At 42.5% G+C, this 24,366-nt stretch overlaps 3 protein-coding genes across 8 annotated transcripts in view; 2 read left to right on the forward strand and 1 right to left on the reverse strand.

The window, feature by feature from the left end:
* Nucleotides 1-11,310, reverse strand: part of foxo1a (forkhead box O1 a) — a 35,059-nt gene extending 23,749 nt beyond the window's left edge. Inside the window, exon 1 of the mRNA XM_086080933.1 lies at nt 10,366-11,310. Within this exon, the coding sequence (XP_085937059.1) occupies nt 10,366-11,025 (660 nt within the window). The 5' untranslated portion in view covers nt 11,026-11,310. The remainder of the gene's footprint in view (nt 1-10,365) is intronic.
* Nucleotides 11,311-12,356: 1,046 nt separating this feature from the next.
* Nucleotides 12,357-18,734, forward strand: slc25a15a (solute carrier family 25 member 15a). Of its 4 annotated transcripts, none has more exons than XM_086080268.1 (7): nt 12,357-12,623; nt 12,741-12,820; nt 14,395-14,653; nt 14,739-14,879; nt 14,961-15,133; nt 16,231-16,389; nt 16,459-17,149. In XM_086080268.1, the coding sequence occupies exons 2-7, from the start codon at nt 12,766-12,768 to the stop codon at nt 16,578-16,580; spliced, it is 909 nt and encodes a 302-aa protein (XP_085936394.1). In that variant the 5' UTR covers nt 12,357-12,623; nt 12,741-12,765; the 3' UTR covers nt 16,581-17,149. The 4 variants fall into 4 exon arrangements, with proteins under 4 accessions (XP_085936394.1, XP_085936395.1, XP_085936393.1 ...); XM_086080269.1 differs by having other exon boundaries at nt 12,357-12,548; XM_086080267.1 differs by lacking the exon at nt 12,357-12,623 and adding an exon at nt 18,637-18,734 and having other exon boundaries at nt 12,630-12,820; nt 16,459-16,621.
* stoml3a (stomatin (EPB72)-like 3a) lies at nt 18,637-24,143 on the forward strand. 3 transcript variants are annotated; one of them, XM_086080274.1, is made up of 7 exons: nt 18,637-18,729; nt 19,015-19,118; nt 20,240-20,312; nt 20,382-20,464; nt 20,545-20,748; nt 20,977-21,111; nt 22,644-24,143. In XM_086080274.1, exons 2-7 carry the CDS (start codon nt 19,107-19,109, stop codon nt 22,833-22,835), a joined length of 699 nt encoding a protein of 232 aa, XP_085936400.1. In that variant the 5' UTR covers nt 18,637-18,729; nt 19,015-19,106; the 3' UTR covers nt 22,836-24,143. The 3 variants fall into 3 exon arrangements, with proteins under 3 accessions (XP_085936400.1, XP_085936397.1, XP_085936398.1); XM_086080271.1 differs by lacking the exon at nt 18,637-18,729 and adding an exon at nt 18,779-18,860; XM_086080272.1 differs by lacking the exon at nt 18,637-18,729 and adding an exon at nt 18,779-18,824.
* The last annotated feature ends 223 nt before the right edge of the window (nt 24,144-24,366 follow it).

The raw sequence follows: 24,366 nt of genomic DNA on the forward strand, positions 1-24,366 counted from the left end.
TCTGTATCCACAACCCCAAACAACACAAATCAGCACTCTTAGCTTCTAGCTAACATTCTTACAGTACAAATGTACAATATTTACTGTATTTAAATGGATCCATCGAATCGCACTGTCAAGAATATTTATAATAAACAATTTTTATCTTTCAATTTATGGCCAATTCAGACATATTAATTTTGCTAATGTCTTTAAACAAGGCGATTACACAAAGTTGACATTTGAGATTAGATTGCCGTCATCGGGGATGAGAGCCAGAAACGTTATCAGGCGCAGCTGCTGCGGGTGATCAGAGCGATTTCAAATGTGTGGAAGGTGGGGAGCAAAAGCAAAAGCAAGAAGATGAGGCCACAATGAAGTGGGGAAAAAAAGAGTGAGAAAAAAAAAAAAAAGAGGAAAGAAAGATCTGTAGGAATGTTCCCTGTGTCGGCCAGCCCGGGTGTCTGTCTGCCATCGTGTCTGTGCATCTGCCAGCAGCAGGGCTTTAATTATGAGGCCCAGGTTATGTAGTCGCACACGCGCACGCGCGCGCGCACGCAAGCACACTCATGCACGCACGCCACCTCTAACACAGTGCCTCACAGTTCCGCTGACTAACCAGTGGCACCAGACTTTGGCCTGCGGCTCCTTGATTCCAGTAAATGTCTTCTTATGCAACTCCTAACAAGTGGCAAACAGTCTCAACTGCTCACTGCCGCTTCATTTTCTCCTTCCACTCTACATACGGTGGGACAAAGGTGGCGGTGGCGGTGGTGATGGGTGGAGGACGGGGGGGGGGGGGGGGGGGGGGGTGTGTTTCGAGGCACAAAGTGTGGTCTGCTATTTGGTAAGGAATGGACGAGGCATGGAGAAGGCGGGCGGTCGGGGGGCAGGAAATGGGCTGAGCTCCTCTAGCTCTTCGCCTGAGAAACACAGCTGCCCCTTCTGTTCTGGGGCCGTGCCAACCTTGGACTCCTCCACCACTTTTAGGTGACGTGAGTGTGTGTGTGTGTGTGTGTGTGCTGAAGCGGGAGAAACAGGAGCGCTGCTGTTCTATGCCCCCCCCCCACCCCCCCCCCCACCCCCCCCCCCATCGTCCCACTAATACACATTCAGACTATGAGCTTGTTTCGGAACGTCGATGACCAAATCAGCTTTGCGCTGGAGACTAGAATGCCTCCATTCTTAGGTTTAAAGCTGGCATTGGTGGGAATTGTACACTATGTGGACCAAAGTAGGCAGAGAAATGTTGCCTTCACCGACTGGGCGAGACGCTGGCATCGTTTTTAGCGCGTGTGCCTAATAGTGTTAATTTCGTCAACGAAAACGAAACAAAAATAATTTCGTCAACACATTTTTCACCGGATGAAAACTAGACCAGACTCGACTAAAAGCCTCATTAATAAACAATAACTTAGTTCATGAACAAAAACGAGACGGAAATTATTTGATTTTGTAAAATCTTGCCTCTGCTAATCTGTCACTGTGACACTGCCATGTGACACAGAGTGAACCCCCCCCCCCCCCCTTCAAATCTGCAGCTAGCGAGTGCAACATACACAAACACATCGGACAGACAGGAGGTGAAAGGTTAAAAAAAAAATTATAGTTATAACGTAACATTAATCCAACGGCTATAACGTTCAAACAATAATGTTAATCCGACCGCTAGCTAATGCTGGCTAACTAGCTCATAGCATGGAGCTTTAGTAGCCACTTGTTGATATACTATAATTGTGTGTCAAATTGTTTTTCACCAAACTAGACTGAAACATAATAAAGACTAAAATGCTAGCTTTACAGTCGACTAAAAAGGGACTAAATAAAACGGGATGAGGTTGACTGTGATAAAAAAAAACTAACAAGCATGATTGAAACTGCACTAAAACAGACTAAATTTTAAAAAGGGAAACAATCGATAGCATCTGGATTCAAGACTGTGGCCTTGTCAAATAGCGAATTTTTCATTAGTCTGTATACAGTTTTAGCAGTTTAGGGTCGTTTTGACATCCATCCATTTTATTGCCTTCCTCACGAGTGGCGAGTAACTGTTACCAACGCCATCTGACTTGAAGCGAAATGCGGCGTACATCCTCGTAGGTCACAAAAACATGCTTTCACGACATTCTCCAAAATGACTGAAAGGCTGGAACTAAGCGGATAAAACGAGCAACTTCCCTAATTGGTGGCACATGGCTGTATGTCGTTTTGCGTGGCTTATGAAAGCTGTTTTGCCTTTTCAGGAGCTTGTACAGTCTTTTGAGTCTTTTTGTTAACATCTTCTTTTAATTGATGCTATTGTCATTTACAGCATTATTATGTAGGGTTCGGTGTGTGGCAGGCGTAACCACACACTCCAACCACATGCTGTGTCCATAAACAAACAATGCGGCCCAGCTAGCTAGCAGACGGTGGATGGTTTCGTTTTAAATGTAATTAAATCTGTTCTCATATACACAAAAGTCAATGTGAACCGAACCATGACCTTTAATAAGTCATACAACACCCGCCGTAACTCTGCATCACCACCAGGTGATTGAAGTCAGCGGGTGCGTGCTAACGACCGGCGGGCCGCGAACTAGCTCGGGCCGCCATGTTTGTCTCCAGTTTGTTTTGAGGCGTGGGAGGTAGTGTTTACCGCGAGTGGGGTGAGGAATGCCGGGTCGGGAGTGCGGCGAGTACAGAAGGGGGAACGCCGCGGCCGTATCGATTCACGCACCGACATCAAAGTGCGGTAAATATTTGCGCAGTGACACACGGGATGCGGCAACATCGAGAAAGTACAGCCGGATGTGTGCGTGCGTGTCACTTCCAAGCTCATTCCAAAACAACAAGTGCCGTACGAAGTACTTTAACTTTGTTTCTGTACTTGACATTTCTGATGACTTGAACTTTCTACTACTTATTAGATGGGCCCGTTCATTTTTTTTTTTTTTTACAAACACAGCGGATGACTACACAATGTAAGAAAACACAAAACAAATAGAGAGCAGAAAGGTAAAGTCAACTGCGGTTGAGCTCTTTGATCGAGATCTGGGACTGGAAAAAAACAAGGACGTTTGACGTTGTTGGCTACAAGATTGTTCATAGTGAACGCGTGTCTTTTACCAGCTTAAAAACTTACTGGATCAAAAATAATATCCACCTAATCTAATAATGATAATTTTTCAGTTATCATTTGCTAATTGAGCATTTTTTGTTAGCCAGTTTACAAAGTTAACAAAGTGATGAGAACAAGTTTTGATCGCATCAATAACCAAAAGCACATCAGAGTCTGCACTTTTTCTTTTTACTCATATTTAAGTACAGCCTGGAGTTGAATCGCTACTTCTATTTTTACCAGGAGTATCTGCACTTCTTCTGAAATCTAATGCGATTACTTTTGCCACCTCTGGAACCAACGAAGGACGCTGGAAAGAAAACAGGCCTGCAACACAGTTGTGCCATTTTTGGCAACATGCGTTCATTCCACTTCCTGCCCGGGCCAACGTCCAGCCAGAGAGCTCCTGCGAGCGGGTCCCACCTGGCACAACCGTTCGTCGTCGTGACTCAGTTGGCGGGCGAGTGTCTCGCTCGGAGACGCGCTAGCTCGCCAAAATCGGCGCCGGCGGAGGAGCTTTTGGCGGGGTGGCATTGGGGAAGGGGGAGGGGCTGGAAATGGTGATTCAGATTTGTTTACAAATTGGATTTCAAAATAAGAACGGGGTATGCGCGTGATGATATTAATGAAGCATCGTTTCGTTACCGACCACTAATCATCAGGAGCTGTCACTACATGACATTAAGTACATAAACATGCGCTTTGGCAGCTAATGCTAGCAGCTATGGCAAACTAGGTCTTCACGTCTTGTTGTTCCTTTCTGTCAAACAACATGAACAGATCATCTCCACAACAGTCACATAAGATCCATATTTGTTAATAAAAAAAAAAAGTTGATACTACGTTTTAATCACAAATCTCAAGCATGAGGCAATCTAGCTCTTCATTCGGTGCTCCTTGTCCGACAAGTCAAACAAAATGGGACTCCAAGGCACAACAACAATCACAGATGATTCAAATGAGTCTTTTGTTCAACAAATAGTTGGGTGATACCAGCTGAGAGTCCAATCAATTAGGATCATCTTTATTGGCCAAAACACGGAAGAAATAACACATCTAAATATAAATCCAAGACTTAAAAGAATGGGAACAATAGCAGGAAGTAGAAAACTTACAAAATAAAAGAAGTAGCAGTCACTGTTCCATTCTTTACTGACACATACAACAAACCCTTTTAAACCCAAGTGACAAGCATATTAATTAGCCAACAGGCGGCTAGCATGAGACGCTAACAACAGTCTAAATATTCATGTGGTGCTCCTTGTCAAATAGCACAAAACAAATGAACAAATGCAGGACACTGGTCCGAGATTAGCGGATTAGTTCATTGGGTCACAAAAAGTTGCCCAATAAATCTGGAAGACAAAAATCAACAACAAAAAATTTAACACACAACAAACTGTGACACGTAACACCAACTAGCAAGTCATTAGCTAACACGAAAAGCTAACATAGCAGTCTACACGTCCACTGATCGACACAAGGTGTAAAAGGTGCACATAAAAGCCTAACAGAAACAGAAACAATATTGCTGTCAAAAAGTGTCTAAAAAAAGACAACAATAATTAAGCAAAAACACATTTGGTAGAGTTTTATGCTGGCTGACTTTCCTGAAAACTTAACACTTGCAGACAGTATATATTTAAAGTGGTTAACCTCACTGGTCACCAGCAGATCCTGAGCACATACAGACAGACTATTCACACTCACATTCGCAACCACAGCTAATTTAGTATTCAATGAAGCTAACGTGCATCTTTGGGAACGTCGGAGCAAACCAACACGAGCACTGGGATTAACGTGCAAACTCCACACGGGAAGGCCGGAGTTGAGATTCGAACCCTGAGCCTCAGTAGTGCGAGGCAGACGTGCTAATCATTATTATTCCACCGTGCCGTCACGTCGACTTCACATAACAAAAAAACCACAAATCCTAATCAAAAGTGTGGTGTCACCACGCCAGACGCAATCGCTCCGTCCCCTCCGCGAGTAAACCGAGGAGACAATGTGCGGCAGCCCCCCCGTGAGGAGGCGCGGGAGGCCCCCGCCACCACCCCCGCCGCCGCTGTGAATGGCACGCTGCTTTTCCCACACTTTTTTGCGCCGTCGACGGCGAGCCCCTCGGCGGAGAGGCCCGAGCGCCCCCCCCTCGTCGAGCCGCCACAATGACGCGTCCCTGAATGAGGAGCGCCCGTGAAGATAAAGAAGCGCAAAGGAGACGTCCGTCGCTGCGATGCCGAGGCCGGGACTGTGAATCAGCGGTTCCAGACCACCCGACCAGTACCAGTCTGCGCCATTTCGTAGCGGGCCACACAAGATGTTTTTTCTGAGCATCAGTCTGCAACAAGTTTTGTTTTGAAAATCAGGTGCATACTTGCATTAAATCTTGTCAGCAGTCATTCCAAATATATTTTCCCGACTATGTCTACGCTCTAGAGCCAAACTCCCCTTTTTGTAAATTCCAATTAATTCTCTTGGAGCATTTCCGACTTTGAAAATTCACACGTCAACGTGCTGATCTTGCTCATACGATACGTGAGTTAGTAACAAAAACGTAGTCTTTAAGCTAGCAAAATTTTTTTTTGTAGAGTTCCTTCAAAAACGGACACTGCCAATTGATGAGACAGAAGAAGATCTACTGCTGTAAATGATCTACCGTGTCTAATCGTGTGCACTGTGGTAACCTCTTCTTAACACGCAAGAGACGTGTCAAGCACAACTGGACTATTTTATGAATGTTGTTGACGCCACCGCAAAGTGATACCGACCTCAGTGAGATTCGCAACGCTCAATGATATCAAAGCAGGATGGATGTACAGAGCCCATGACACAAAAATGGCCGAGGTAGCTCACGTTAAATTAGCACAACGATCCTTTGCAACGGTCTACCTGTCACAATTTGAATATTCAACAATCATCTTGTAATTTTAAGGGAGTCTGTGGAGGAACCAAATTGACCCGTCAAAAAAAAAAAATGGATGTGGTATTGCTTGACACTTTAATTGAATTTTCAACCGACCTCTTTCAAACATACAGGACTTTTTTTTTTCTCTATTTGAGCAAAAACCTCAGTGGTTTGACACAAAATGGCTGCAGTAGCGAGGTGAGACTGGTACATCGCTTCAAAAAAAACTTCTTTTTTTTTTAATTTTTATAGACCCACAAAGCAAATTCAGAAATTCTGAAGATAATTGCTGAAAACTACGACTGAAAACTGCTGTATGTCATACTGAATTGTGGCGCTATAGCATTAAACTGTTTTTCCCCGTTTCAGTTTTCTTGTTTTCTTTAATTTATTTACTTTTGATGGAGCTAAAATGGCACCCCATGATGCTATATGAGAGCTTGAGCGCCTTTGCTTGCCACTGCGGTAATCCAGCCTAGCCGTGAGTTACATTTTTACTCGTATAACATACAGTTTTCTAGATACTTATGCCTGGAACCCAAAATTCATCTTCCCTAGATGCCACAAATTACAGAGACCATTATTTAAATTGCCATTTGAGGAAGTGACGCCGTTTGTCGGCTGAGTGAAGCCTCGGAAGCCTGCTAGCTCGTAAGCTAGCTAGCGGCTAGCGCCTCCCGCCGCAATAAAGGCACCGGACGTTTTTAAGTGTAAATATTTTCACGGCTCAAATGTAGGGATGCGTAGGCATTAGAAAGACACTAGCTTGACCAAGTAGCATCTATTTTTCAGTGGGGCGTGGTTTCACACATTTGGCAGACACACAAGTTTGAAAGCGCATTCAACCCGAAGCGGCTAAGGGAGCAGAGGGGCTAGCATCGTCAACACGATTCTGAGCCCGTTACTTTCAAGTGACCTTCAACATTTTGGTCATTGTTATGATCCGATTATATTACAAAACCCTATTGATTTTCCCCGCTCCTCTATGACGAATCCAATTCAAGACGTTGGAGCTGCTGCTGGGGTTCAAAGTTCATGTCGATACGAGCAGCTTTATGACTCACCGCGCACACTCGGCGGGTGTGAGGCAACGCGGTGGGAACGGCAGAGTAAATGAAGACTGGACTTACAACAACAACAACCGTTTCACGGGGTAACATAACAATAACAACATATCACGGCAAGATCTGCTGCTCGCCTATTGGACGATCACAGAGGTGGGTTCGCATATTGAATTCCCACACATTTGATTCACAGTCACCCTTCGGCCATTTGGGAGAATGTCATGATTTGAGTCAAAATTGACGATGGAGGAACCATTTTGTGCCCTGTGATTGCCTGGCGACCAATCCGGGGTTTATCCCGCCTCTTGCCAAAAGTGAGCTGGGATAGATTACCAGCCACTCTAATGTGGACAAGCGCTATAGAAAAAGGATGAGTTCCCATTTTGGACAGTGAACCTCATTTTCGTATAATTTCATATAATTTGATTTTTTTTCTTTCTGCATATAAAAAAAATAAGTGACTCGGGCAATCAATGCACACCTATGCGTTATGTTTTCATTAACAACTCCAAAGTAATAAGTTCATAACCCTCCCGGTCTGCTCGGCAACACTCAGGTAACATTTGTGTCGGACATCCTGTCAAAAGTCAGACCTTCAAAATAAAATCATGCATCAAATAAGTAATAACACAGTTTCATCACACTTTCTTGGGCCACGTGGTAATCTTACTTAACAGTTGCACTCTGCTGACTTTGGCGAAAGAAGCAGGGTACACCAAGATGCATAGATTCGGACACGGAACCTCAAAACTTTGGGACTGGTGTGCTAACCACTTCCCCCCACTGCGCTTACGACAATCACCAAATCAGAGGTGGCAAATCCAGGTCCAGAAAGTAAAAAACCCTGCCACATTTTGGCTTTAGCCCCATGTGCTAGCTAGCGTTCTCCATAGCTAGGTTCCCGGGTGTTCGGTTACCTGCTAGGGAGCTAGCTAGCTAGCACAAGGGGCTAAAGCCAAACTGTGGCAGGGTTTTTACTTTCTGGACCTGAATTTGCCACCTCTACAACAGTTATTTTTCCTTTGAGTGCACCTGGAAATCTCCTTTTTATGTTCGGCCCACAGTGAGCAATTTTTTTTTTATATTTTTTTTGTACTGGCCTAATCTGATTGACGGGACACAATCCGACAGCCCCACATTAGTCGGGAGCTTTTGTAAACAGCCAGGTCAAACGGATGAATGGCGAACAGCATGTGTGTATGCACGCTGCTGAATTCCGCCTCATTAATGACACGGAGGGGTCACCTCGGCGCGTTTCAACTTCCGCCAGGGTCAGGGTGGGACGACTGGGATGAATCGCAGATGAATTTCTCGCCATCAATTTCTCCGCCAGACACCATTCAAGCTACTCCAAAGGCTGATGCTGGTCACGCCACATCTAAAACGGTCACGGCCAAACCCTCGCCACCCGCCCCCGGGGCCGTCCGTCCTCAGCATCCCATGAAGTCTGAACTCACGGGTTCCTTTTCATCTGGCTTCATTCACTTTGCGTGAATTAGTCGAGACGAGAATCACGTGTTCCCATCGCGCGACGCCAGGACGCGGGGCCCCTGTCGAGTCAGCGGACTTTGTAAATCAAAGGGAGCGGGGGAGAAGTCAGATGACTGTCATGGACCACGCTAGCAATGCAACACAAATGGACGCAGGAGGGAGCACCAATGAGGACAATGACAAAACAACCTCAAACGGCAAACACAACCAAAGGCTTTTTCTTTTTCTTTTACTTTTACTTTTGATTGGCCTCTTTTTTTTTTTTGCATGCACTCGTAAAACTACTGGGTTACAAGTACCTAAATTGGGTACTTAAATACTAATACCTAAATACTTTGAACCAGTATGTTGGGACAAAATACAACAAAATGTAAAAACTAGACGTGCTGATGAGCTAAAGTTATCAAGAAATGGTTTAACAGGTTATCAGCACAGCTGTGAGAACAAATAATACAAATTGTATTACCGACATTTACATATACTATGTTTGGCACAGTTTTTACATCCCACCCATTTTTATCCAGTCTTGGGACTGGCAAGGCCCGGGAATGAGCAAATAATTTTAATTCATTAAGAGTCTTGCCTAGGGACCCCGATACCCCTGTCCAAAGTCAGCAGTGTGACCCACTGAGCCATCCATCCAATCAGCATCAAGTCTTTTTAACAACGTTACTTTCAATTTGCTTCCATTTCAGTAACAGTAAAAAAAACAAAATTGCTTCCAAAATGGCAACCAGCATCCGTTCTTCAAACCACCTCAATTTAATCTTCAACCCAGTCTGATGGGGCAAAAAATATTTAACTTTATTTGATTTTACTTGAGTAAAAGTAACCCAAACTGCTGCAAATGAACAGCGACCCAGCAAGAAAACAACCGAGCATTTTGTTTAGAGTGTAGGATTCCCGCACAGAGAGGTACGAAAGAGTTTTAGGGTCACATTGGGAAACGGAGAAAAAAAACGGAAAAAAAAACTATGAGATTATAGTCGAAACCTGTTTATTTTCAAGAAAAAAGTGTGTATTTTAGATCTAAGTCATAATATTACAAGAATTGAATTGAATTAGGAACAATACTAAGTAATTATGCTAGCAGTAATCTGGAAAGTTTGATGCTTTTTTTAATAGATAAAAATGTCTGAATTTTACAAGAAAAAAAGTATACAAGTAATATTTTTATTTGTGTGATTCCACCCCTCAAAGACTTTTAGGGCCAAAATACACTTCGAGTCATAATATTAAAAGAATAAAGTCTGAATTTTATGAGAAAAAAGCCAAAAGTCACCTTCAAGTTTTTGGGAGAAAAATATAGTATATTTTCCCAATTAACAAAGTGAACATCAAACTGTTTCGATTTCAAAATAACGTACCCCTTTAAAATTGTGTGTGTAAATAATATGCTTAGGCAATAACCCATTTGCATGGTTTAAAATCATAACGACCCTGAAAGCACCACTAGTGGCACACGGGCTCCCTCTAGAGGTACTTAACAGCATCCCGTAAATAAACGTGCAAAGTAGTACAGTTCAATTGTATTTAACTTTTAAGTGCAATCACTTAGCATTTAGCTTCTTTTTTTTCTTTTTTTTGCACTGTTTGTTTTCAAATATTTACAAGTTTAATTGAATCAATCAAGTGCCGTTTTCAACTTACCTATACAGTATTAAAGCATAATGTTACATGGTAATGTCGATGGTGGTATTTTGTAGAGCTAAGCATTTTTTCAATTGGAAATTGATGTTTAAAAAAAAAATAAAAATAAAAAAAAAGTTTGAGAAGCACAGTGAAAACCACTTTTTCCCTCAACTCCATCGCACTCGACAACATACCTTCCAACCTGCCGAGCTGTTGCTGTCCCCCTTGTCCTTGAAGTAAGGCACACTCTTCACCATCCAGTCGTAGATCTGAGACAGGGTGAGCCTGTTCTCCGGGGAGCTCTCGATGGCTTTGGTAATGAGGTCCGCGTACGACATATTCCCCCAGGCGTTCCGCCGGGACGAGCTGCTCTTCCTCTGGGCAGCGGCGGCGGCGGCGGCGGCTGCTGCGGCGGCCGACGACGGCGAGTTTGCAAGCGGGGAGGAGAGCAGAGGCACCTGCTGCTGCTGTTGCTGTTGCTGCTGCTGTTGCTGTTGCTGCTGCTGTTGCTGTTGCTGGGGCTGCGGATGGGGATGGGGATGGGGATGCTGCTGCAGCGCGGGGTTGGGGTGATGCTGATGCTGTTGCTGGTGGACGCACGTCTCCTGACACTGGAAGTCGGCGCACAGGTCCTCGTTCTCCTCCAGTAGGCTGAGGTTGCTGATGTAGTCGTTGCCGGCGGGCTCCTGCTTGATGGACGGCACCGGCGACGAGGTGTTGGAGTCGCCCGGGTTGACGAACTCCGGTCGGGGCAAGGGCCAAGTGCACGAGCGGGGTCTGGCCAAGGGCTCGAAGTCCGGGTCGATGTCCACCAGGTGTGGCTGCTGCTGCTGCTGCTGGGCCGCTTCCGCCATGGTGGTCGAGAGGGTGATGGGAATTAGCCGGCCGGGGTGTTATGTCCCCCCCCCACACCCCCGATAAAAAAAAAAAGAAAAAGAAAAAAACGGGAGGTAAACAAACGTCCGAGAAACGCGGGAACTCCGCAGAAAGTCAGTCAACTTTAGAAGTTACATCCCAAACGCTTTTAAAAAATCAAACCGTGAAAAAGTGTCCATAAAGAACGTGAGGCGTATAAAAAAGACAAGCGTGTAAAGTGCGCAGCGTCCTGGCGCGTCGATGTTCCCCGCAGCCTGTTGACTCTGCGCGCTGTGCAGCATGTGAGCACTTTTACTGGAAGTGGCGTTTGGCACATGGCCACGCCCACCCTCGATTGACAGCCGCGGCGCGCCAATGAATGACATCCGACGACTTTGCACGGGGGCGGGGGCAAAAACAAAAAAGGAAAAGAGGACCTGTTTTCATTCTTTGGCCTAGTAAACATGAGAGGGCACCCAAAGGTTGTTCCCAACAACGAATTCCTGTCATGTTTACATATTTTAGAGGTGGAAACGCTGTTCGTGTTTGATAACGTTGATGTAGACCATGTGTTTAACACGAATTTGAAATTGGTCATTGTAACATTCGGATGACATTTTCCAATTGTGGTTGACAACCGCCTAAACAATTCTAGATTAGTCAGATTTGTCCAATCCTTAAAAGTATCTAATATATTTCAATGCTGTTGCTAAATTGGACGTAAAGTGGTCTCATTTTTTGACCACAAATGCCTCTTAAATGTGCTAGATGTATTCCTTACCATTTATTTTTTTAATAACGTATGTAATGTGTGTTCCTTTTCGACTCTTAATTGTTCCTCTCTATCTATCGCTGCGTGTTTGACTGCCAAATTCAAATAAATTCGTTCACACATCACCTAAAGCGCCTTCATGCAACCTCTGGTTGGCTCTTGACGATTATTTTCTGCATTCAAGTTCATCATTATGAACGGCCAAAGAGCCATGTCATCGAGTTCAATTGCTGATACTGATAAAACGCACGTACTTCAGTCGGTGTGCCTGCTGTAAAGCAACAAGTCTGTAGGCTCGTCAGAATTTACTCTTGAGAATTATTTTAATAAAGAAAAAAAAGATAGATAGAGAAAAGTTCACAGCGAATGACTCTACTGACCTTTAGTGGCGGTAGGCGGTATGACACTCTAACGCACCATCGCTGGCGAATTTTGTCAAAATAATGTTCACATAAAATATATATATATATTCTTAAGACTGTCAGTTTTTTATAAACTCATTGTAATTCACAATTAAGACATTAATGTGTAATTCTTCGCCAGTCGGGGGGATGTGACTTCCGCCTTCGTATGCTGCGTTTTGTGTCTCTCTTACTTTTTGCGTAAATATCAGCTTCATCCTGCGTTTGTGCTTTTGCGTTCATCCGAACAGAACAGACGACTTTCCGAAAACTTGCGCCTTCATATAACAACTTCCCTGCACGGGGAGACGTTACTTTTAAGTGGGTTGGGCGCGACCGGGTCTACCAGGTATTTCGAATACTCAAAAGGGGGCGTGAGATGAGCAGGAAGTGAATGCGTTATACTGAATTGATTGTCTTCAAGGTCGCTGCAAGCTTACTTTGTTTACTTTGTTACATTGATAGACGTATAGATAAGTAGACAGACAGACAGACTGGCGGAGAGAAGGACATAAAGGACATTTTGCTTTTTTTTTTGCAGGGCTTCCAGCACATTCTGATGCAACATGGCTCCACACCCAATGACCCAGGCCATCATTGACTTCACAGCAGGAGCAGCAGGCAAGTTCATGTCAAAAAAACAAACAAAAAAAAAAACTGAAATCCCCCAAAACATTTGCATCACGCTTTCATTGACTCATGTTCCCAGTGCGTGTACTGGCGGCTGAACTCGTCGGTTTCCCGCACTGCGCTGCCATTTTTTGGCAAGGTTGAATGAAAAAAGAATATAATCGTCCATTATGCTGAAGCGCCGTTGAAATAATGGCAAGTCGAAGTAATCCCATGACTCAGTACATTGCGCAAGAACTAAAAAAGCAGCACACCTGTCATATTTCAGGGAATATCATGAGGCCATGAGCTGTGCAGGATTATGTGAACAAAAATGACCTAACCAAAAAAATCACTGCGGTATTTTGACTTCTTTATTAATTTAATTAATGACGTGACCCAGCTTGTACTAATCGAATTAACTGATATAAAGAAAGCCAATTGTCACCATTGAAATCTATTAAAATGCCATTAATCCATTCCAGACCATCTTTAAACAGCAGATTTTCTACTGTTTATTTTAAAAAAAAATACAATAATGCATAATAAAAGAGAATGTAAAAGGGGGGTAAAGGTTTATAAAGTGTAATTACTGTAGTGTGTTTGAATATTTGTCCCCGTTTTCAACTGTGTCTTTACTTGCACAGATGTGACGACATTAACTTAATTTTCCTTGTTGTTGTTGTTTTTTTTAAATCACTTCACTCGAGTGGTGGCATGTATGAAAAGCACAAAATAAAAAATAATACAAGCAATGGCTAAAAAAACAAAACCCTGTCATAAGTTAGGGCACTCGTAATTCAAAGTAACGCTTTATAGTCAGATTGTGTGTGTGCGTGTAAAAATACTTTCAAGCAATATCGTCTTAACCTATACAAAGCCCGGTTCCCGTAAAGTTGGGACATTGTGTAAAACGGAAATAAAAAAACGAATACAATCATTTTTCAGTGATATTCTGCACATGCTATAAGAGTAGTAAAAAGACTACAAGTACTAGACTGACCTGCCAGCAGTCCAGACCTGTCTCCCGTTGAAAATGTGCAGCGCGTTATAAAATACCACCAACGGGGGGGGGGAGACGTTCATTAGAATTAGGGTTTGTCCGTCTGTCCTTCCTTCCTTTTCTCGGTCTCTCCTTTGGTCTCTTGAGGCCTCCCTGATTTTTTATGTTTTTTGGATTTGTTGGGGTCTGGATGTTTCTTGGGCTGGGGAGGAGTTCTGGTGGGGGGTGTCTGTCTGGTCGGTGCTGGATTTCACCTTCCTTGGTTTTATTTGGTCCCCTCGGGTCTCCTGGTGTTCGGTTTAGGTGAACGGTATGAGATTTTTTTCTAATAGGTTTTCTGGTGAGCTAACAAATACACGCACGCACGCACGCACGCACGCACGCACATACACATACTCACCCACACACACCCACAAAAAAAAAAAAAAAAGAGCAATGATGATGACATTTCCGAATGAACAATACTGAGCTCTTAGGGAAAAAAAAAATAATAATAATAAAAAAAAAAAAAAAAAAAAAATTGGGTTTGCATGAAAAGACTAAGGATGCTTTTGAAAGCTCACCTTGCATTCTGACGCGACAGGCGGGACAGCGTGCGTTCTCAGCGGGCAGCCGCTGGACACCACCAAAGTGAAGATGCAGACGTTCCCCGCCATGTACCGAGGCTTCGCTCACTGCTTGGTGTCCACCTTCAGGCAAGTCGGGGTGCGCGGCCTGTACAAGGGCACCGCCCCGGCGCTGGCCGCTAACATCTGCGAGAACGCCGTGCTCTTTCTGAGCTACGGCTTCTGCCAGGACGTGCTCCGCACCTTGATCAGCGCCGACGCCGGCACTGAGCTCAGGTTCGGCCGTATAACCCGGCGTAGCGTTTGTCAAAAGTTTGTTTCCAAATCCCTGTCGTTGAATTGCGCTTCTTTGTCGAGCCAGCGATGTTCAGAAAGCCCTCTCGGGATCGCTGGCCTCCATCTTCTCGTCCCTGGTGCTTTGCCCCTCCGAGCTGGTCAAATGTCGCCTGCAGGCCATGCACGAGATGGAAGCCTCCGGCAAGATCGCCAAAGGGCAGAAGAGGTCCGTGCGGTGGATGGCGGACATTTCAAAGTGGTTCCGTTGATGTCCTTATTGTGTTTTTTTTTTGTGACTTGTTTATAGAGTTTGGGCGGTGATGAAGTCGGTGATGGAGACAAAAGGTCCGCTGGGGTTCTACCAAGGTCTGACGTCCACCATTGCCAGGGAGTTTCCGGGCTACTTCTGCTTCTTTGGCGGCTATGAATTCAGCCGCTCCACGTTCGCACGCTACATGGGGACGGACAAGGAGGGCATCGGTAGGTCACATTGCGGCGAGGGGTAGACCGATTATTGACCGGGCCGATTATCGGTGCCGATATTTGACATTTTGACAAATATCAGCGTTATCGGCCTTCAGATTGATAAAAAGGCAGATAACGCCGATATTTGTCAAAATGTCAAATATCGGCACCGAACGTAGCGAATTTAGGGTTTTCATCAAAGACATTTCAAAAATATTCAGACAATTTTTCACTGTCTGCGAAGATCTTTTGAAACCTTTTCCGAACTCTTATGAAAACCCCAAATTAGCGACGTTCGCATGCATTTGTCGCTCAGTGAGATACAGGAATTTGTCATTTATTTATTTATTTCGTAGTGGAACCTCGGAGTTTGAAAGTCTCGGAACTCGTACAAATCGGACTTCGGCCAAAGAAATCAGAGAAAATATTTGAACTAAAGCAACATTTTCAACTTTGTATTTTCTAATGATTTATTATCTATTTTATTTTCTATTTCACATAAATAGAAATTAAATTAGAAATAAATTAAAATATAAATGTTCTGTTTTTGGAGCTTGGGAACGGATTAATTGCATTTACATTATTTCCTATGGGGATAAATGTTTCGGAAGTCTGACTTTGAACAGTTCACAGGAACGAATTATGTTAAAACTCTGAGGTATCACTGTATTTAAATTTCCACTTCATTTTATTTTACTTCATTTTACACTAAATGATACTGACATTAGGAACTTCCCACACTTTTTTTAATTTTTTTTTTTTATAATCAAATAAAAAAATATATATTTTGAAATTTTGGAAAACTATTTACAGCAAAAAACTTTAGGGAACTATTTACTTGCTTAGTTTTCAATTTAGCTTAACACATTCTGATGACCTTAAAAGCTCCCTGAAATTTTTGTTACAATATTTAAACAAAGCTGTCAATTCTTATGTTTAAAATTAAAAGGAATATATATATATATTGTAAAATTTGGATGCAAATATTTTCTTTTCATTGCAAACGAATATCTGCTTGAAATATCGGTCTCGGCCTATCACCAATTGCAACATACGCATTTGAATGGTCTTGTTTTTGCCCCCCCCAAGTTTAGCAATCGCACCTTTTGCAGGCATTCTCCCGCTCATGTTCAGCGGCGGTTTTGGTGGCGCTTGTCTTTGGCTGTTGATCTATCCCATCGACTGCGTGAAGTCCAGGATCCAGGTGTACTCCTTAGCCGGGACGCAAGAGGGCTTCCTGAAGACCTTCGTGGGGATTTTACGCAACGAGGGTAAGATTGTAAAAATGATCCTTTTTGGCATCAGGTTTCTGCAAAATGAGGCGTCTTGTGCGTCTTCAGGGTTCCGGGCTCTTTACTCGGGCCTCACGCCGACCATGATACGCACCTTCCCGGCCAACGGCGCCCTCTTCCTGGCTTATGAGTTCACGCGAAAGTTCATGATGGAGGCAGTGGGCTCCTGATGTGGACCCCAACCGAAGTTTTGTGATCGTTTTCAGTGCAGGTTTGGGGTTTTTTCACTCGCATTCTGCTGACTTTCTACCAACTTCACAAAAAGGGTCCAATTGTTTACCATTTTATGTGATGCTCTTAAAAAGTGACAAACTGTGAATACCAAATCAATGTGTTTGGGTGGGAATTCACAGAAGTTTTTTTATACTCCCGATTTTAAAAGACATTTATAAATGTGTGATGTTGTTTGCTAAAGATTTTGAATGAAATCCTGGGGAAAATGCCGGAACGAATAAAATTCAGATCATGCACTCGCGGGCGACCACATTTGCGGCCATCTTGTGAGCGCTGTGTCAAAATGATTATTATTATTTTTTGCATGATTTATTATTGCGGTGGTTGTGTGCCGTAATGTACAATTGTCATTCTGAGGTGAATGAGTGAGAGCTACCTCATTTACATGCGAACAGCGAGCATATATTATTGATACTGTGCAATATCTTTACTTTTATGCAATATTTTTCAATGCCAATTGTTGAAGTCAAATGGTAATAAAAATCACAAAATATAATGAAATCAAGCTTTTCAGTTGCTTTTGATTGTATGAGTCACATTCAGTCCTTAACTCATTCACTCCCAGCTATTTTCACTGAAGCAACCCCCTTCACCCCCGACTGTTTGACTGGATTTTGACTGATTTTGCAAGGCCTGTTTCCGTTTTGCAGCAATTAGCATTAGAATATAGCTAAGTTTCATCATTATTCACAAATCTATTTAGAAATGTGAGTAATAGAGACTTTTTTCAACATGGCTCTGGTTGATCTCTTATACTCTGCTGCCACCTGCTGGCTGTTTGTGTAATAACTAGCATTTCTTCAACCGTTCTTTGCAGTTGAGAGGCTGCATCAAAGCCTTCTGTATGCTCTAGCATAAAAAAACAACAATAACATAAAAACGTATAAATATGTCTTTGGGACACTTAAAACATTCAAAATAGAACGCATTTACATGTTTTTGGGAGCAAATGAGTTTAAAAAAAATCTGATGTTACATTGCGGCTGCATTTTCCCTGAGGGGACTGCTACAATTATTTTTATTAAATACAGTACATATGAAAAGTCTACACACCCCTCTTGATTTTTGTAATACAAACGTGATCAAAGTAAATCATTTCAAAACATTTTCCACCGTTAATTTGGCCAGTAGCACTCGCGGGGGATTCAACTGGGGAACAAAAAATGTACATGCCATTGCACAAGTGTGCACACCCTCTCATACCTTGGGATGTAGCTGTGTTTAAACTCATGTTGAATGGGAGTCAGAGCACCCCTGCCACCATTTGTGCCTCTCCTTTATTCCAAACAAAGGTCAGCTGCTCTAGTAGGCACATAAGCGGGTGTGTACACTTGTGCAACAACATTACCTCTGTACAGATCACATAAATGGTAGAAAAAGTTTTGAAATGATAACCCTTGTTAACATTTTTGTACATCGCAAAAATCCGTCATTTGAACAGGGGTGTGTAGACTTATTATATCCACTGTGCACAGTAGTCTTTGTTTTGTTCACGTACAATATTTCCTCAACTAGACGCCTTGCCCAAATAGTTATCATCCGCTTATGACAAATAATAAACTGAACTCCTTAATTTTTCCATTGGAGGAAAAAAACAGAAAGTGACTGCGATTATCTGTTCAACATGTGCTCATTAAAGCTTTGGAGCCCATTGCTGAAGTCTGTTGCTAACCAAATCAGCAAGGAAATGTTTTCATTAACTCTTGTTGTTTTTCCTCAGTATTTAACATCCTTGGCACCAAGATGGCGCCAAAGCACTGCTTTTATATTAGAAACGGCTTTGCACTTAGCAAAAAACAAAACAGTGACTAATTGAGAACGTAAAAAAAACAAAAAAAACATAAAAAAATATGTGAGCGGTTTGTTGAGTGTTCATCTCTGGCAATTTATTCACTCGATTGTGTCCGACGGGCTCACGTTACAAGGGGCGAAGAGAGACGCGGGCCGGGGGTCGAGTTGCGCGGCACGCATTGATTATTCATGACTCAGCAGGTGTGGCAGTCACGGGGTGACCGCGCCAAGACGTGCCTCGTCGTCGTCGTGGTCTCGTTGGCACCCGCGAGGGCGGGCCCCTCGTCGCCTCAGGTACAACACACACACACACACACACACACACAAAAAGGTACACCTTGCTCTGATGATCTCCACGACATCCAGCACGGCCGACATGGTGACGCAAGGTAAACTTGAGATCAACTCCACGGACGTTGTTGAAGGTGATGAATTGTTTCATTTGGTGTATTTTTTCTTTATTTATTGACACTATCTTGCCATGTTTGGACAACAGCCTGTGTCATTAGCGACGGTCGCTAAGCATTAGCGGCTGCGTCAACACAAGCCAGTCAGATATTTCCTTGTGTTCCTCGGCAGATAAAACCTCAGGCAGGCTGGGATGCTTCGGCTGGATTTTGGTGGTCATATCACTCCTCTTCATCGGGGCCACCTTCCCGCTTACAATCTTTATGTGTGTCAAGGTATGCACACTTGTTCAATGAAAGAAGCAGGGTTATTATAATTTGGGGAATTTTCATTTTTGTTAGTTTTTATTTCGTTTTGACGTTAGTTTTCAAGTTGGTTCTGTTAGCTTTTATTATTTTAGTTATTTAAAAAAAAAAAGCTTAATTTTAATTTAGCTTTCGTTAGTTTCCATTTTCACTGAAGCAACCCCCTTTGCTCCTGGTTGTTTTACTGGATTTTGATTGATTTTGCAAGGCCCACAGAATATTGTGTTCTATTGCTATAAAAACATGGAAACTACCAAAAAGAAAAAAGTATGTTTCTATCTGTTTCCGTTTTGCAGCAATTAGCATTAGAATATAGCTAAGTTTCATCATTATTCTCAAGTCTGTTTAAAAAAAAAAAAGAGCCTTTTTGAAAAATGGCCCTGGTTGATCTCTTATACTCTGCTGCCACCTGCTGGCTGTTCTTATAATCACTACCATTGCTTCAACCGTTCTCTGCAATTCCGAGGCTGCAACAAGGCCTTCTGTATGCTCTAGCATTAAAAAGAAACGTATAAATACGTCTTTGGGACACTGGTAATATTTAAACTAGAACTTATTTATACGTGTTTGGGATCAAATGAGTTAATTAACACCATGGTAAATAATGCAAGTAATGCATTTCTTACCTCGCGTTGCATTTCGGTTGAGTTCAATGAAAAAGCAGGCTCGCTGAGCCATTGAAGCTAAAAGTCAAGCACGAATTGTGGCGGAGGATCGATGTCATCTGAAGGTGCTTTTCTATTGGCTGCTGCTCGATGACGTCACTTCTGTGTGACACACTTTCAAACGTCATTATTCTAGTTAGTATAGAAAAAAAGATATACTTAAAATCACATTTAAAATCATCCCCAAAGGCTCACGTATTGAATTATTTACCAAAGCCTAAAACAAAGGACATTTTCGCTACAATTATAGTTAGTTTTAGTTAGTTTTGTAAATTTCATTTTTGTTTTTATTTCGTTTTGTCAACAAAATTGTTTTTGCATTTTAGTTTTAGTTTTTTCTTTAGTTTTGGCTAATTAAAACATTTTTGTACTTCTGGTGTACCTAATTTAGTGAATGCCACCTTAACCGATGCTTTCGACACGCAGATAGTGAAGGAGTACGAACGAGCCGTCATCTTCAGACTGGGTCGAATCGTTGACAGGAAAGCCATAGGACCCGGTACGACTCTCAAGCTGGGTCCGAATTTTTCCAAAACGTTCCGTATATGACAAATGTTTTTACTTGCAGGGCTTTTTTTTGTGATACCTTGCACGGATAACTTTGTGAAAGTCGACCTGAGGACCGTGTCCTTTGACATTCCGCCTCAAGAGGTAACACACGGTGCGCGTATAGCATTCTCCAATACCGCGATAGCCAATCAGCGCTCTCGTCGTCGATATCACCTGGTCAGATCCTGACAAAGGACTCCGTGACGGTGTGCGTGGACGGCGTGGTGTACTTCCGCATCCGGTGTCCCATCTCGTCGGTGGCCAACGTGACCAACGCGCACTCGTCCACGCGGCTGCTGGCTCAGACGACCCTCAGGAACGCGCTGGGCACCAAGAACCTGGCCGAGCTGCTGTCCGACAGGGAGGGCATCTCGCTCAGCATGCAGGTATACTGTCGCAAAAAAAAAAGGCCGACTTCAGTAATCAGGAAAAGGCGCCATTTTTTTTTTCTTAAGAAAAAAAAAAAAAAAGGAAAAGGCGCCATTTTTTAGCACGCGCCGCCATACATCATATAATTACCCTGGTCGGATGAATAAATATCCGTCCAAATATCCAAACGCTGACCTTAAAGATAGTGACGGCGCACTGTCATGAAGTTGGTCGCCGCTTGTCAGGAATCCCTGGACGAAGCCACGGACGCGTGGGGCATCAAGGTGGAGCGAGTGGAGATTAAAGACGTCAAGTTACCCCAGCAGCTGCAGAGAGCTATGGCGGCTGAGGCGGAAGCCAGTCGGGAGGCCCGGGCAAAGGTGGACGATGGCATCATTCCTTCTTTCCATGTGAAACTGCAATCAAAGTGACAAATTATTATTATTCGATTATTTATATTTATGATTTATATATTATATTGATATTTTATTTGATCATTTCTAGATTAAAAAATTTTTTTTTGAATCTATTACTCAATTTTAGGATCAGATTAAAAAATATCAAAGTGAAAACCAGATCACAGGAGTTGGGTAACAAGCATTAGCCAAGCTTGGCTATGCTAGCTTGTTAGCTGCCACAATCAGTTGAGACCCTAAAAAAATCTAAATGACCCATCAGTCACATTATATCACGTACAAAGGTGTTAAAAGCCTTATTTGAATCGCTTCCATTCAAATTAAAATCAAGAATTAAAGTCAATGTGTTTTTTTAAGTCATGAGTTCTGTTAGCAATTAGTACACGTTAGGATTTAGCGGTTAGGATTTAGCTTTATCGCAAATAGTTAAAATTTGCAAGTAAGACGTAAACACGGCCACTCAAAAATGTTTCAACTTGTCTATAAATGCCACATAAATGGCAGCAAAGCACTTTCATTCTTTTTTTTTTTTTATTAGACAAAGCTTTGGACTGGCTAAATGAAGCTCATCACCTCAGTTTGTTTGGCACTGAGCTGCCACCAGATGGCGCCAACCCAAATATTTTTTTTGCTTTAACACAAAAAGCAACCATTTTTGAGACAATAACAGATCAGGTTCTGCCAAATAAATAGATAAATAAATAATCCTTGGCTAAGCGACGTTATAAACCGCGATCATGAATGCGTTTACTATTTACATGCAGTTGCTCACCATAATTCAAATTTGATTAGATTATAGAATATTATATAACATTGTTCAGTGTGTACTTGAATGAGTCGAAAGCAGTGAGATCGGATATAAAATAACTGCCCCTGTATGGAGGTAAATATGGTGCAAAACTAACTTGTGCAAAAAATTTGTACCTGTAGAAAAAAGTCTAAATTTGTATCTGTAAAAGTCGTGATTTGTATCTGTAAAAAAAAAATTGTATCTGTAAAAGAAATTTGTATCTGTAAAAACAAATTTGTACCTGTAAAAGTCATGATTTGTATCTGTACAAAAAAAATTTTGTACCTGTACAAAAAGTAGAAATTTGTATCTGTAAAAGTTGTGATTTGTACCTGTAGAAATGACAACTTGTAGTCAAAGAAGTTGCCACTAGGAGTCACAAGTGTTTTTTCTGCAACTTTTACATATACAAATTTCTACTTTTTGTACAGGTACAAAAAATTTTTTTGTACAGATACAAATCATGACTTTTACAGGTACAAATTTGTTTTTACAGATACAAATTTGTTTCACAGATACACATTTTTCTTTTACAGGTACAATTTTTTTTTTTACAGGCACACATTTTTTTTACAAGTTAGTTTTGCACCATATTTACCTCCATACTATGGAGGTAGAGAAAAGTCTAAAAAACCCTGATGTCGTTTTTTCCCATCACGCCTAAAACAAAAACGACACACTGAGCAAACGACGTCTCTCGCCTCAGATCATCGCCGCCGAGGGCGAGATGAAGGCGTCCCGCGCCCTGAAGGAGGCCTCGCTGGTCATCGCCGAGGCTCCGTCCGCCCTGCAGCTGCGCTACCTGCAGACGCTCAACAGCATCGCCGCCGAGAAGAACTCCACCATCATCTTCCCGCTTCCCATCGACTTGCTGCAGAGCTTCATGACGAGGAAGTGAGGAACTTCGCCCGTTAAAAGCGACGTTCAATTCACTTGCATTGGGACACTGAGCACCAGGTAGTGCGTATTTTTTTTTTTTTCAGGGGTCTTAACTTGTCCAAAAACTTAGGGATGGTCACAAATCGGTGGTGATTCGAATAGAGAACTAAATTGGCCATTAAAAACGAACACAGAATCCAAATTTTGGGATTTGGGTCAAAAATGGGTCCCCCAAAAACAATAACGCTAACTGGTGCGTAGCTTACATTGTCATCTCATTTTTGCCTCTCCCCCACCATCAAACATTCTCTCTCTCGTTACCTTCTTGGCCCCCCCAGTATGGGTTTCCATGAGTGCCAAAAATATGTTGTTGCGCCCATCCATGTCTTATGTTTATGTATGTGTCTATGCTATGTGCATATGCTACGTATATAAGTACATGTCTATGCTAGTTGTATGCTAAGTGCCGAGGAGTCGAGGGCGGCATGCTACGCGTCCCATTAACGTACTTCAACGTAACGCACTTTGTTGATTGGAGCTGGCGTAGCATGCCGTCCGCGGCCAACGGAGCTCTCCAAGCCGATCTGGAAGCTAGAATATCAGTACCGGCGCCGCGGGCCGGTGCCACCGCGGTCCCAAAGCATAACCACGTTGTCAAAATGGCACATCCAGAGGACGCAAGATTAACAAGTAGCAACTACATTGTCCAACAACAGTTAGCATACACCCGTAGCGTATACGCTTAGCATAGATACGTAGCATAAACACCTAGCATATGCACCCATCATAGGCATGTACATAAAAACTAAGATATAGGCGCTCCAACATATTTTTGGCACTCATGGAACCCCATACCACAGAACTTGTGAAAGTTGCTAAGTGACAAGTGTCAAATGAACATTACATTCAACCGGTAGTCAATAGAGCCCAGCTAGGCAGTGTATCAACAACTTTGTTTACTCAAAAATACAAAAATACCCACTTTAGCTTAGCGCTAGCTAGCTGCTGGCACGACGTAAACGTATGGATTTAAAATTGGTCCAAAAGAAGACCCTGGGTTAAAGTAAGTTATTTTATGCACATTCCATGTCCATGTACATTCCAATATGCTTTCAAAAAAGTCAATGTCATGATTTCGGTTATATTCTGTAATGCAAAATGGTAAATGCTAATTAGCATAGACTAGCATAATTATCGTAATACAAAAGACCCCCTTAATTGGTTTTCGAAATATTATAGAACTATATATATTTACATAATTTCTACTGAGCTTGTATAAATAAAGCTTATATCACTAAATGTGTACGTATTAAAAGGTTTATCCACACTTTGTTGTTTTCATGTTGTGATTTAATACTAGAGTACAAAGCGCAAACATGTACAGTGGCGACAACACAAATATTTGCAACCCGCCAAAACGTAACAATTGCAGTTCGGCGAGAGGACCAAATAAAAAAAGACAAAGACGCATGACCTGTTTTACAAAATAAATATAAATCACAGCAACGCACGAGGACATGCTTTTTACACGACAAATCCTTAAATACAAT

Source organism: Leptonotus elevatus, chromosome 7 (genome assembly GCF_054856555.1).
Source record: "Leptonotus elevatus isolate MCC_2025b chromosome 7, RoL_Lele_1.0, whole genome shotgun sequence".
Lineage (NCBI taxonomy): Eukaryota > Metazoa > Chordata > Actinopteri > Syngnathiformes > Syngnathidae > Leptonotus > Leptonotus elevatus.

Bases quoted from the DNA above. Each gene is read 5' to 3' on its own strand.
- slc25a15a (XM_086080268.1), top strand. From the start codon at position 12,766: ATGGCTCCACACCCAATGACCCAGGCCATCATTGACTTCACAGCAGGA. The intron at 14,654-14,738 runs GTTCGGCCGTAT...TTGTCGAGCCAG, and splicing joins GACGCCGGCACTGAGCTCAG to CGATGTTCAGAAAGCCCTCT. The intron at 16,390-16,458 runs GTAAGATTGTAA...GTGCGTCTTCAG, and splicing joins GGGGATTTTACGCAACGAGG to GGTTCCGGGCTCTTTACTCG.
- stoml3a (XM_086080271.1), top strand. From the start codon at position 18,782: ATGATCTCCACGACATCCAGCACGGCCGACATGGTGACGCAAGGTAAA. The intron at 19,119-20,239 runs GTATGCACACTT...TTCGACACGCAG, and splicing joins CAATCTTTATGTGTGTCAAG to ATAGTGAAGGAGTACGAACG. The intron at 21,112-22,643 runs GTGGACGATGGC...CTCTCGCCTCAG, and splicing joins GTCGGGAGGCCCGGGCAAAG to ATCATCGCCGCCGAGGGCGA.